The 13,174-nt window shown below is 38.6% G+C and overlaps 2 protein-coding genes across 4 annotated transcripts; both read right to left on the bottom strand.

Moving 5' to 3' along the window:
• Positions 1-2: 2 nt before the first annotated feature.
• Positions 3-6,763, bottom strand: orc2 (origin recognition complex, subunit 2). 2 transcript variants are annotated; one of them, XM_028021503.1, is made up of 15 exons: positions 6,375-6,763; positions 4,733-4,891; positions 3,978-4,061; positions 3,773-3,853; positions 3,649-3,680; positions 3,501-3,561; positions 2,697-3,019; positions 2,495-2,604; positions 2,196-2,328; positions 2,026-2,122; positions 1,808-1,954; positions 1,555-1,726; positions 591-652; positions 360-478; positions 3-277 (listed from the first exon to the last, which is right to left on the bottom strand). In XM_028021503.1, exons 1-15 carry the CDS (start codon positions 6,442-6,444, stop codon positions 194-196), a joined length of 1,734 nt encoding a protein of 577 aa, XP_027877304.1. In that variant the 5' UTR covers positions 6,445-6,763; the 3' UTR covers positions 3-193. The 2 variants fall into 2 exon arrangements, with proteins under 2 accessions (XP_027877304.1, XP_027877305.1); XM_028021504.1 differs by having other exon boundaries at positions 3,501-3,558.
• A 721-nt stretch (positions 6,764-7,484) lies between these two features.
• LOC114147218 (D-threo-3-hydroxyaspartate dehydratase) lies at positions 7,485-12,821 on the bottom strand. 2 transcript variants are annotated; one of them, XM_028021818.1, is made up of 10 exons: positions 12,691-12,821; positions 12,201-12,347; positions 11,865-11,994; positions 10,496-10,646; positions 9,870-10,050; positions 9,253-9,371; positions 9,039-9,165; positions 8,869-8,931; positions 8,679-8,784; positions 7,485-7,820 (listed from the first exon to the last, which is right to left on the bottom strand). In XM_028021818.1, exons 1-10 carry the CDS (start codon positions 12,804-12,806, stop codon positions 7,731-7,733), a joined length of 1,230 nt encoding a protein of 409 aa, XP_027877619.1. In that variant the 5' UTR covers positions 12,807-12,821; the 3' UTR covers positions 7,485-7,730. The 2 variants fall into 2 exon arrangements, with proteins under 2 accessions (XP_027877619.1, XP_027877621.1); XM_028021820.1 differs by having other exon boundaries at positions 12,201-12,363; positions 12,691-12,754.
• Between the last annotated feature and the right edge of the window lie 353 nt (positions 12,822-13,174).

Here is a 13,174-nt window from a genome sequence, read left to right as displayed (position 1 = left end):
TTAAGTCACGGTGGCTTTTATTGATTCAGATTAACGCTGAAAAAAATTTGCACATCTAACCATAATGTGAATGTCACAGTGCAATGGTGCATTCAGAGCTAACGCTACAACTATTAAACTAGTGCCATTTATCAGAATGAGTTCATGTCAACTGCAGGAAAATTGCAGATCATGATTTGGAAGTCTTGTCCTTTCAGTCATCATCCTCATTTTCTAAGAAATCAATCAGCGTGTTCGTTTCCACAGCAACGATCAGGTATTCTACTCCATCTCCGCCCTGTTGGAAAGCAAACAAAGAATACATTAAAGACGGAATACAAAACAGAGTTTTTCCAAGGAGTAAAGTTGGGGAAAGTAACCTTGCGTGTCCGGATCAGCTTGTGGTCTCTGAACTCTGTCAGCTGAGTCCTCAACGTGAGGTCAGAGTTCACCAGGAAGGCCTCTCGACAGCACTGGTAGAAGTCTTGGAATGACAAGCCTGCATTTGGCATAATGAAATGTTTAAATCATCAAAATGGTGAGGTGAAAATTACACCCCCCCCCAAAAAATAACTGCTCACAAGTTTGAGCTTTTGAACCAGAGTGCGTACCTGAGTAGGAAGGATTGTCTTTGTTTTCCAGCTGGAATTTCGCCAACAGCTTGAAGATTCCTCTGCAAAAAGAGAAGGAATGAGTGGATGAACTCTAATAAAAGTATTGATTAAAAATAAAATATATATATATATATATATATATATCCTCCTCCCATAACTTAAAGTTTTTCACAACAAAATGGAACAAAACTAAAACCTCAAACCTTATGTATTAAAACATAAACAAGAAAAACTTAAAGTTCCACCCCAACCTCTCCACCTACTCTTTGCAATTAATTTACACCCTAAGTCGGGAATTCACTACATGACTTTAGTCTTAATTCATTAATTCATTTTTCTCTAGTAACATTATCAATGTTACTGTCCTTTAGTTGGGATTTCCATCATATATGATAAGTCAAATCCTTTTACGTATTGTTTATGTTTATGTATTGTGTTACATAAACAATAAAAGCTCCCAAATTTGATAGAATTTATGACCTTGATCTTTTATCAAAAGTTAAAAAAGAAGTTGTAAAATCAACGACTTGTTGCCATGGTTACACACAATGGCACACAATTTCAGACAAGAACTGTCCAAAAGTAATAAAGTATGAGCAAAACTCTTTTTAGCTTCACAGCATCTAAAACCAGAGTGAATAATTGTCCAAACATCCAATGCCTCAACCAAAAAATAAATAAAACAATGAACAGTTTCTATAGTTTTTCTACTTTCTCAGGAGTTTTTAATCAAATATTGTCTTTTTCCATATTTGCGGCTGTAAGCATGATGGCAAATTTCACTGAATAAGAAGAAATCTGAAGCAAACCCAAACTTGAATTTGGAACAACAGGTCAAATGCACATTTAGGGGCACAAAACTGAGTTGAACCTCACATTCTTGCTGATAAATTCCCCGTTCACTACTTCACAGGAAACACTCAATAAATAAGTAACTTATCAGGTCTTTAAAACAGTTTACCTCGCGTTGGGCGTCAAGCTGCGCAGCACGTGTGTGAGGGAGGACAGAGCCAGCGCGCCCGTCTGCTGCACCAGGAGAGAGTTCTCATATGACGTCTCCTCGGTGTAGTGCTGGAACGTCACACACTCCCACCACAGCCAGTTAAACTGGCTCTGCTTGAACTGGTCCCACACTGGAAACATTACAGGAACCACTTAGCCACAAGAAAACCCCATTTATCAATGCTACTAGCTAAACTCCTCCTAAGAGCCACCTAATGGAGCGTTGATGTGGTCTATAGAGGCGACTAAGTGCAGGTTTGGCAGCGCCGCCAGCTGCCCCAGTGCACTCTGGGTCTTCTCTCCGCGCAGCATCGGCCCGTCAATGTTGTGGATCAGCAGGTAAATGTGGAGATCCGGGCCTGTGGTGACATGGGAGGAAATGTGAGTTGAGTCCGACTTGAGAGGAAAGCACTTTAACAAGCACGCTTACTGTCTTTGAGTATCTGAGCGATGAAGTGGATCTGATCTGAGGGCGTACAGAAAGTTCCCTGGTGCTCCAGAACCTCGCAGGTCAAAGCGTTTAATATCTAAAAGAGATCACGTTGCAATTAAACTTTTAAACAAGTCATAAGGTGTTTTCTTTCTCTTTCGAATACGGACCGATTTGAGAGTGATGGAGGGGAAGAAGCCGTTGACGACAAGGTGGATCTCCTGAGACAGATGAGACACCCGGAAGTCTTCCAACAAAGTCTTTTTGCTTCCCAAACCGTAAACCAGCACACTGAACCCCAACCTGCACACAGAATAAGGTATGAAGGTTCAACACAAAAGTTGTTCTTAAAGTTTTAAAAACAATATGTAGAAAACAAGATCAACAATAACAATAACAGTAAATAAAATAAAAAATTGATAACCCTCAGACCTTGAGGAAAAACGTCAGAAATGAGAGTCACACTCACTGTAACTGGAACATCCATTTGGTAAAGTGCTGTCTGTGTTTGTTGTGCAGCTCCTGGATCTCCTTTGAGTAACAGGACGGTTTACCTTCTAAAAGACGAGCCAAAGACTCCTGGAGAAAAATACAAAACAGAAAATCAGTTTGCACGTTAGCCATAATTAAACATTTATTAGGTTTTAAAACCCTGAATGTGATCAACCTACCCTGTCTAGTTTAGGGGTGTGCAGGCGCTCGAGGGTCCGGTCTGACGTCAGAACTTTGGAGCTGCCGTGAGCCTCAAAGTACTCCTCGGTCATGGCGGGCTGGTTAACGGGTTCGGGTGTGTTCTTGTTTTTCTTGGCAGGAGTCTTATAGAGAGCTGCAGATGAACCTTTCCTAGGGGTTCTGTGGTTTTTCTGGATCTCTTTTTCCTCTTTATTTATTTTCTGTTTCTCCTTTAGAATATCCTCTTCCTCGTCCTCCTCTCCATCCTCCTCAGAGTCAGACGGCGAGAGCTCGCTGTCGCTGTCCGACTGAAGGCTCGGCGCTGAAAACATCCAAATGGTGGCATATTTACATATTATGCTTGCAAAAATAATTCACATCTTTTTACTTTTTCACGGTTTCGTCAAATTGCAAACTTAAATGTATTTTATTGGGATTTGATGAGACGGAACAACACAACACAGAGTACAAGTGTGAAGTTGAAGAAACATTATGAATGACCTGTGATTAACGTACTTAAGGTCAATTTACGTTTTTAAAAGACGAATTTAATTTTATATACATGAATTTAAGACTTTTTAAGGATGTGTGGTGGTGGTGGTGGTTCAGAAGGGAAAAATAAGCTTTTATTTTCTGTTCAATGTCCCATTTATACATTACTTAGTGCTGGTTGATCACAAGAAATCATCAATGAAACAAATTGAAGTCTGAATTTCACGTGGCAATCATGAAAGATGTCAGTTTTTGTGCGAAAACCTTCAGAAGGCACCATTATATAGTTCAATAAAACACGCTGTGCTTACTTGTTAGTCTCTTTCTGAGCCTGTGTGGCGTTGTGGAGACAAACTGGACCTTCTTGATCTGCTTTCAGAACCATAAACCAGAGCTGGTTAAGTGACCAGATAAATCTCAAAGCGTATGTTAAATTAAGACTTGAGTTTAGGGCCCTACCCTCTGTGGTGTCCTGGCTTCGCCTTTGCGGTCTAGTCAAAGAGTGAGAGAGAAAAAAGTATCATCTTAAAATAAACACAGGATCTGGTCGATCAAATGTGATGGGACGATGTACTGGACTCACGTCGGCCCGTCCGTTTGGGGGTGCCGGGTTCAGCCGGATTGAAGCTCACACTTTTCCCCGGAGTCTGAGCGAGCTCGCTTGCTGCGTTCACCAATAAGACGTACGTATAACCCAAAGCGTCCGTTATGAAACGTGATAAATCCAGCTCAACAAAAACATTAGAATAAAAATGTAATCACTTTTACTGGAAACCAGCAGATCTTACCAGTGTTGGCCATGCTGTTGCCACGTCTGATTTTCTGGAAGGTAAAAATGGAGGCTCCCGCCACTCTGGAGAGGCTATCCTCATCTTCAGCAGAACCAAAAAAACAATAACAGAACTGCATTACGTAAGAATTTCTCTTTTTATTATTAGGGATGCAACTAATTATTATTTTAGTAATCAATTAATCTATGGATTACTCTCGTGAGTAATCGAACAAAAAAAAAAACTAGCACATTCTGCAGATTTTAACTTAAGCCTTTTTCATACAATATCAATACAAACAAATAATTCAATTCCTGATTTAAATCAGAAAATAAACAAGTTGCCTAAGATGCAATAATAACATTTCTTTAGTGAATGCTTGATCATTAGGAGCAAGGAATGCATCTACAGCTAAAAGAATACTTCTAACATGTGAAAAGCTCAGTCGTTTCAACTTGACTCATCAATACAGTGCAGAAATTATCTGCTGATTATTTTTCGACAAACTGATTAATAATAGTTAGCAAAAGATACTAAAAAGATGTTGTACAGTTTTGGCTTAATTACTGCTCTAACTGTGTTAGAGTAATCGGTTATTAAATTATTTAAATAATTGATTCAGAATGATTAATGATGAATCAATTATCTGATTAATCGTATCAGCCCTAGCAATTATTCCTAAAAGTAATAATTCTGTGCACACAAAGCTAGTTATGCCTCTGTCGTCATCAGACGAGCCAGTTAAGTCTGGAAAAAGAAGCCGAGTGCGATACCTTCATTATTCTCTGTTCCCAGAGATCGGATGTAGCCCTGCTGATCGTAGACTCCGCTTTCCTCCTGATCCAGTTGCTCATCCTTTAGGTGTCCCTTCCGTCCAGCTGGGCTCTTAAACTTCACCATCCTCTGGACGGCGCCGGCGCTGCTCTGCACGCCTTGTTGAGGCACAGCGCACACAGACAAAAGGTCAGAGGCAAAAACTGGTGCAGCCCGTTTGAATTGGTGGCTTTTCAAGGCTCTTTGAACACAGTCCCCCAAGTTCTCAATTGGGTTGAATATGGGTTGTTCCAGAAGCTTTGTTGATTTTGAACCGAGTTCAGAAGCCTGTTTGGGTTCATTTTCCTGACAGATCAACCAAAATTAATTGAATTTTGGAAAATTTTGTATTTGGAAAAATCTGGATTTATCTCCCCCACCAATGCACTCCTTGGGTTTCCGTACTTAAGTGATGTCAACACGCCCAGGGCGGCCATCTTGTTCAACAAGCTTGTTTTACAGCTTCTATTGATTTGGACTTTGAATTCGGCTCAACTCCACAATTTTTCTCGCTTTCTTTGATAAGTAAGAAGTTACAAATGACAGAAAATATTTTCAAAAAGTAGCTTTTATTTCAATAACTTTCTCTGTAAGTTGTACGACAAAGTGTTACGAGAATAAAGCTGTAATGTTAGAAGAATAAAGTACAAATTTTATGAGATTTCTATGAGAAAAATAAAAAAAATAATAGAATGTTGAGCATCTTGTAAAGTCGTTCTTTGGTAGAAGTTTTACACATAATACTTAATATTTTAAAATGCCCATTTTGAAGAAAGAACACAAACTTAGTTGTTTACGTCAGATCCTGATAAATAAATTTGAGCTTTTTTCTCATTAAAACACAGTTTTTCTCAGTTTTAATATGTTTTCTGTGATAAAATTGAATTTATTTCTGATAATATGACTAAAACGTTATTGTAGCTTGCCCCTAATATATCATCATGCAACTCAAAGACGAGTTGATTGAAATAAAAGCTACTTTTTGAAAATATTTTCTGTAATTTATTTCTTTTATAGAAAAGAAAGGGAGAAAATTAAGAAAAAGAAGAAGATTGAAATAAAATCCGGTATGAAAAGAAAAAATCTGAGATTTTAATTTTAAGCCATATCGCCCAGCCCAACTGTTGATTTGAGTTCAAGTTATGGAAATTCATCATTTCATTCGCCACTGGTTGCAAAACATCTCCACAGTATAATGCTGCCACCACTAAAACAGTGGTACTGGTTTGATACTTCCTGTCAAATCGTCTTTTTTTCTCCTTTTCTAGCTTCATCACGAACATGTGGATCAGGTGGCTGTTTCCATGAGGATAATAATCACAAACACACATGCTAATTGATTTTGGACTGAATGCACAAAATGTACACAAAGTGCACCAGTTGTGCCAAGAAGACTGGTTTAAATATTGGGCAAAAATGATGTCAGAATCAAAGTGCAAGTTGCTGAGGGGCAGATAATTCAACACTTCTGAGCGTATATGTATATTCTTTAGCCTTTTTTTTTTATTAGAGGAACACCACAACATATTCAAAAAGTTTTTTAAGCCGTTCAAGCGTTTGATTAAATATTCCTTAGAGTGCAAAAAACATAGAGCTCCTCACCCTCCTGTTTGTCCACGATGTGCTCCAGAACATCTCCATCCCCGATGAACTTCACTTCCAACACACTCATTGTTTAGGATAAAACCAAACAAAAACACACCAAGAGAGCGTCGGCAGCCACGCAGCTATAAACAGCTGTCCTGGATATGTTTAGCCGTTAACGAGGGTTTTCAAGTAAAAAGTCACATTTTCTCTGGCTGCTGTGTCACGGAGAAATAAAACTCCTAGAGAGAATGCGGACAACCGAACGCGACTTACTTGAGTTTGCTAAACAGACGCGAACGGGTTTGAACTAAAGACAAAAAAAACCTAAACTGAAAATAAATATTTTTAGCTGTGCTGCGGTGCGACAAGTTCTCGCGCCATCCTGCTGAAGATTTTAAACCACGTGACAAGCGAAAGGTCAGGCAGTAGCCAATTAGAACGCTGGGTTCACTCAAAACTACATTTCCCAAGTTGCACTTCAAAGTAAAGCTTGTATATCTATATTTCGCTCCTAAATGTGGTTTCGGTTGATTTTAAAGTATACAGCGTTAGAATACTAATCGATATGGTTTTTATTGCAAGTTAAAAGTTTAACAATAAACACAATTTATTTTGTCTTTAACGAAAATATGCTCACTAAATGACGAGACACGACAGTTTCTTTTTCTTCAAATATCTAGTAATTAGATAATAATTTTTATTTTCTCAAGCAACATTTTAAAAACGCTCAGCTAATTTTAAGATTCTGCTTTAAAAGCGGAATGCTATTTATTTCAAATTAAATTTTAAATAGATTTTACAAATTGAATTTAAAACATGAAATAAATAAACGAGAAAGGTCTTCTTTTTAAATATCACTTATGTCCAAAATTTTAAAGTCTTTTGAGTCTTTAAATCTCACAGAATTATGCTTACTTATAACCAAATTAAAAATAATTCTCATCCACTTTTTTGTTTGACAAATTCAGCAAGTCATGCTCGTTTTAAGTGAAATGCAACAAATAAATAACTGTGTTCCTCCAGATAGTAGAAGAGTCTCCACAATGCTGTATATTATAACATTCATGCTTTTACAATGCCATTACAAGAGCTGTAATGGCACTGATGAAATAATCACAGAACAACTTACTTTTACAACTCATTCTGATTTTGATTTATTAGAAATCAGACAGTCTTCAACCCCACATTTCCACTGCTCTTTTAGAGGCAGCATGTAGTGAACAGGGCTTCCACTGCTGCTCAGCTCACAAGTTTTATTTGTGCAATCTATCCACGTAATAAGGAATGATGCAATATTCCCTCTCTTATAATTGTAGTTTTCTTTACGTTGATTCATCTCCTGCTTCTTCGAATGAAAGTCTGGACAGATGTTCACCACCCTCGGGTGGGTGTCCACTTTCCCATCAGGCGACCCTCAGAGTGCACATGGTACACGGGGTGCATCGCGGCTGCTGCACACGACTGCAAAGAGAGAAGAAGACAATTAAACAGGAAGATAGTGCAAAGTGAAAACTGTTTTGTGGCTTAAATTTATTTTCAAAAATGTATTTATTAAAAGGGGAAATGCATACTGATTAACATAATAATGTAAGTATGCTTGAATAAGTCCCCAGCAAAACAACTAATAAGAAAAACAATGCAATGATCAAGCATTCTAGAGCAAAAACAACCAATTGACAATACAAATCAAAGTGAAAAAAAAAATAAATCAATAACCAAAATAAACATAAAAATGGACCTGAATAAAAATAAGCACTAATCATAAAATTTATTATTTTGATTCTTCAACTTTTACAATAAAACAAAATTTTATGTAAATGGTTTTAAAAATATTACAAAATCTCTGTTTTTCAAGGGTCAAACAAGTTTTGTGGTCCTGTATAAGAAGGCAAACATTGCTATTTTTTTAACGCATCTTTGCTAAATGCTAAGTGCAGTGGTGGTTTTTGATATGGGCTAAATGGGCAGTTGCCCGTGGCGGCATCGGAAAGGGGCGGGGCACCAAATAACTAGAAAATAAAATATATTTTATCTGTCAATAGCCCTCTGATCAGGTGTGCTACTTCTTGTATGCATGTGTAGTGGAGTAAATGTTCCTTAGTTGCTGTTGAGTGCTGGGAGACATAATAATACATAATACCTGCTTTCTGCTACAAAAAAACAACCAAAGAAATAAAAAACAGATAATTGCTTGCGTTTAAGTTAGTCGGAGTACTGCAGAAGGAGAAGCTAAAGTGTGTAGAACCTTTGAGGAAGTTTTACTTTACAGACACAAGAAACCATTTTGATTATCAGTCACAACAGAGTAACAACACTAACATGATAGGGGATCAATGTGAGCAGAGAGCCTATGGGGTATTTGCTGCAGTCCAGTGGACCTGAGATGGGCTCCACTCTCCCATGCTCTTGAGTCATAGACAGCAACCTAAAAGAAAACATATTTAATTAGTTAACCTGTCACACTTTGGTTTAGTTTGGAGACCAGAAAGAAAGTGGAAACAGGTTTTACTTGAGGTCTGGATGGCCTTCGATCATAGCATATCCAGAGGGAAGCTTTCCAGCTCCGTCCAAACTGAGAGGAACAATGTCAGAAGGTTACAGGACATGTTTCCACCAGAAAAGGGATCTAGTTTGCAGTTTCAAATGAAAGCAGCACAGAATAGGATCTCGTAAAGCCACCTGATTCCCGTCCATCCACAGTCGATCAGGAGCTGGTTTCTATGGGGACAGTGTCCTACAACCCTCGTCAAAACCCTCACAGCCACATCTTCCAGAGCGCACGAGCCAATCACAGACTGCTGGACGTCTAAAAGCCAACAAAAACAACTTATCCTCCATGATTTTTGTTTGTTTGTTTTTCCAGCCACCATGCACCGACATGAACTTAACCCACCGTAGAAGACATAGTTTCCAGGATGCACCTCGCTCAGTTTTCCCATGTCCGGGACGGGGTGACTGCAGGAGGGGGTGGAGCCGATGCTGGACCTGCAGCTGATGCCAACAGCCTTCAATCTGCCAGGTGAAGAAAAAAAGAAAGAAAAGAAAAATAACATTTTGTCAAAGTAGCTTTCATTATAAATACATTTAATAACAAATTGCTGCTGTAAGCGCAGCAATTTGGTGGTGGTAAGTTTTGAAAGAAAATTCAAACAGCAAAAACATAAAAATTAAAGAGAGTTTCCAGCTCTAATGTCTTAGTACACTTGGAATAAAACAAAACTAGTTTCAAACTACTTTTCAGCAATATATTGAAGCTTGACTGAAGGTAATAACTGCTTACTAATGATTTTTAAAAAGTACGAGTTGCACGGGGTGATTATTTTGCTGGTAGCAAGATTTTTTTTCTATAAGTCAAATATTCTGCCAGTGGAACTAGCAATCTTTTATAAATATTCAATATTTTCTTTTTTTCTAACATTCAGCCTCACACACACACCCCTGTCACTCTGGGGATTCAAGTCTTCCTAAATTCAAATCAGTCTTAACCTCCGTTTTAAACTCTTGCCTTACTTTTCCATGAACTGCAGCGTAAAGCTGGTGGTTTCCTGGGCGACGGCCTGTATTTGCTCCACCCCTTCGCAGTTGTACGTGTTCCCACAGTGGGCATACACCCCAGTTAGCTCCACGCCGTCCGCCTCAGCGATGGCCCGGGCCAGTTGGAGCGCCTCGGGCTCCGAGTGCAGGACGCCAGCTGCAGCAAAGAGCAAACTCACAGCCGCCGAACGATCAGGAGCGTTGGGGTTGTTTCACTGAACAATCACTAAATTTGATCAGGTATTTTTGGTCTAGTTTATAGTGCAAATATCTTAAATAAAACAAAAGTCACTATTCAGCAAGATATAGGAGATTGTTTTAAATAAATAACTCCTTAATATTGACTAAAAACAAGTGCTAGTTCCACCGGAAGATTATGACACGTCTAACGAGGTATTTTTCTCATGTTATAAGTGAAATAATCTCCCATTGGAACTAGTTATTACTATCAATATTAAGGAATTATTTACTATGTTTTGCTGAAAAGTTACTTGTAAGATAGCGTTGTCTTATTTCGAGCGTACAAAGGTATTTGCACTAGAAACCAGAGTAAAAATAGTTCAGAAGATTTTGTGTGTTGGCAGCGTTCCCAGCATGCTTACCTCTCCCGTTGCCACAGTCGAGCTTCAGCCACACGTGCCACCGCCGGCCGCCCTTCAGTGGCCTCTTCCTGAGCCGCTCCAGAGCGTCGGGATGGTCGAGCAGAACTTGGAAAAGGTCCAGTCTCTCTGACAGAGCGGCACAGCGCTCTACCTACCAACACAGATGTTTAGCCAGGTGTTTCTTGGAGAGGCTCTGTATGGCATTGGGTTGTTCATGCAGCAAAAGTCTGTCTGCAACATAGGCACTTGCAAAAGTGTTTACACCCAAACCTGTGGCAATAAGCAATAAATCAGTTAGTCGCATAATAAACTGAAACAAGCTCAATCATTTCCATTTGCGTGATTGTTTGTTTCTCTTGTGTCTCTCTCTCTTTCTACCAAAGACTAGATGACAAAAGTCTTCAGTCAGGTGCATTGGTCTCAACCAGCCTCCTTTTTTTTGAAGGACAGTTTTGTTTACAGTGACTTCATAATTAATTTTATTTGAAGTTTTTGGTGTTTTATTTCTTTATTTTGGACATTTAAAGTGTTTTTCCATTTCCAGAGTTAAATATGTGTTAGAAACTGAAGTTTACTGATCCACTGACAGCATGTACTTGGTATTATTAAGCTTTACGTTACTTGGAAATGGTCTCAAGACAACAATATTATTACCTTTTATCGCAATGACTTGTAGGACAATTTATCGTCCTGCAAAATTTGTTATTGTGACAAAACAGCGTTTCCCATTTTGTCACTTTACAAGCACAAATTTTAACGTGTTTCATTGAAATTATATGTGACAGATCAACAGTCAACAGTGTCTAAATGGGAAGAAGACGGAAAATTATGAATGATTTATTTTTAAAAACTTCAACTTCAAACCAGAGTTATTGAGCCCTCTCAACTGAACAAGAATAACTTGAAAGATATTTTTTGCTACAAAATCTGATTTTTCAGCAGGGATATGTGCAAATTAGCAATTTTTATGCCAAGCATAAAGTTGCAATTTGGGCATATATTGGTATTATGGCTATAAAATTACCAGGAAATGAAAGTCTGAGAGTTCGGGTCCCTTTTTCGAAGTAGATAAACTTGACTTTTCAACATCTGGTTAACGATTTTTGCACATAATAAGGAATTTTCAGCCGTTTAAAAGAAGAAAAATCCCAAAACAAATATTTTTTAAGGCATAAATATTCAGATCGCTAATGAAATGATTGATTTGTTGACCCTATAAATGTTCACAGTATTCACAAGTCATTTTTAGAAAGTGATGCTGTGTGTTTAAAACCCACAGAGGGAATAAAATGAAAGGGAATGTAAATATTGCAATACCGATAATAACAACTACAGTATAATGGCGTGTGGAGGCCTCTTTGGAGAGTACCTTGTCAAAGGGAAGAGAGTATGCATAGAGGATGTCGTCAAAGCCATGGTCAGCATAGAAAGTGGCCTCTGCCATGGTGGAAACCACAATGCACCTCCGGGATCCACCTGTCATGATGTCAGCACACTCACTGCAGAAAGGCGCGCGCGCGCGCGCACACACACACACACACACACACACGCACGCACACACACACACACACACACACACACACACACGCGCACACACACACACACGCACACACACGCACACACACACACACACACACACACACCTATTATAGCATCCCTGATGGAAACGTCGGCTTCATCAGTGTCAGGGAGCGCGCTTCCATACAGGGTTTTGTGGGTCTTCATGTGCGGTCGGAGTTGGACTCCAAGCTGGTGGCAGCGCTCCATCATCCTCTGCGCGTTTCTCTTCACTTTGTCCACATCCACCACCAAAGCAGGGCTGCACAGGGCCGAAAGGGGCTCCCCCTCCATACTGGAAGAACTGGAGACTTTGCATGCAATTTAATTATTACGCATGGCTGCTCCAAGTAACGTCGAAGGGGTGTCTTTGTTTAGGTACAAAATAAATGAATTATGTATTTCAAGAAGAAATATGCTGACATGCAACTTTTTAAATTTTTCTATGTTCTCATTTTCCTGCCTTTGATTGTGTAATATAGAACTTTGCTCCCTGGAAACTAACTTCTGTTTTCATGATTTTCAGAAGTTTTTATTAGTCTGCCAGTGGGCATTAGGTAACTCTACACTTGAACAAAATGCGTCTGACCACGAAAACAAAGGCGGACCAATAACTGTGCAGAAAACAAAAGATTTACCTTTCAGAAGTAGAGATCTCTTTACACCGCTGTGTCACGAAAGTGTACTTGGCTACGGCGTCCTTTAGGGGCCAAAATGCGCTAACTTGACTCTGAAACATTTGTAGTTCATTCATTTTGGGTTCATGTGTCCATACACCTATAGGTTACTTCAATTATTGAATAAAATAAAAAATAATTACGACCGCATGTTTTGAATAGTAAAAAAAAATAAAAATTCTGGTATTCTATTTTAAATAACTTTCTGTTTGAATAATTGTATATAATAAAGTAATTGAAATGTAGTTTTAAAACAGATTTTAAAAATATATACATGTATATTATACTTTTCGTACTTTATTATTTTTTTTTTATTATTTGCATAACTCTTTCTTAGGCTTAGCGCTGCATATTACTTACATCGACAGAAAAAGTGTTGCTTTCACAGTCTGCTCTTTGCTGCCCCCGTGTGGACAAATAATCATCAAACATCTCTGAGATGGGT

The sequence above is a fragment of the Xiphophorus couchianus genome, chromosome 6 (assembly GCF_001444195.1).
Source record: "Xiphophorus couchianus chromosome 6, X_couchianus-1.0, whole genome shotgun sequence".
Lineage (NCBI taxonomy): Eukaryota > Metazoa > Chordata > Actinopteri > Cyprinodontiformes > Poeciliidae > Xiphophorus > Xiphophorus couchianus.
The sequence above is the reverse complement of the archived record's forward strand: the minus strand, read 5'-3'. Positions and strand labels throughout refer to the sequence as shown.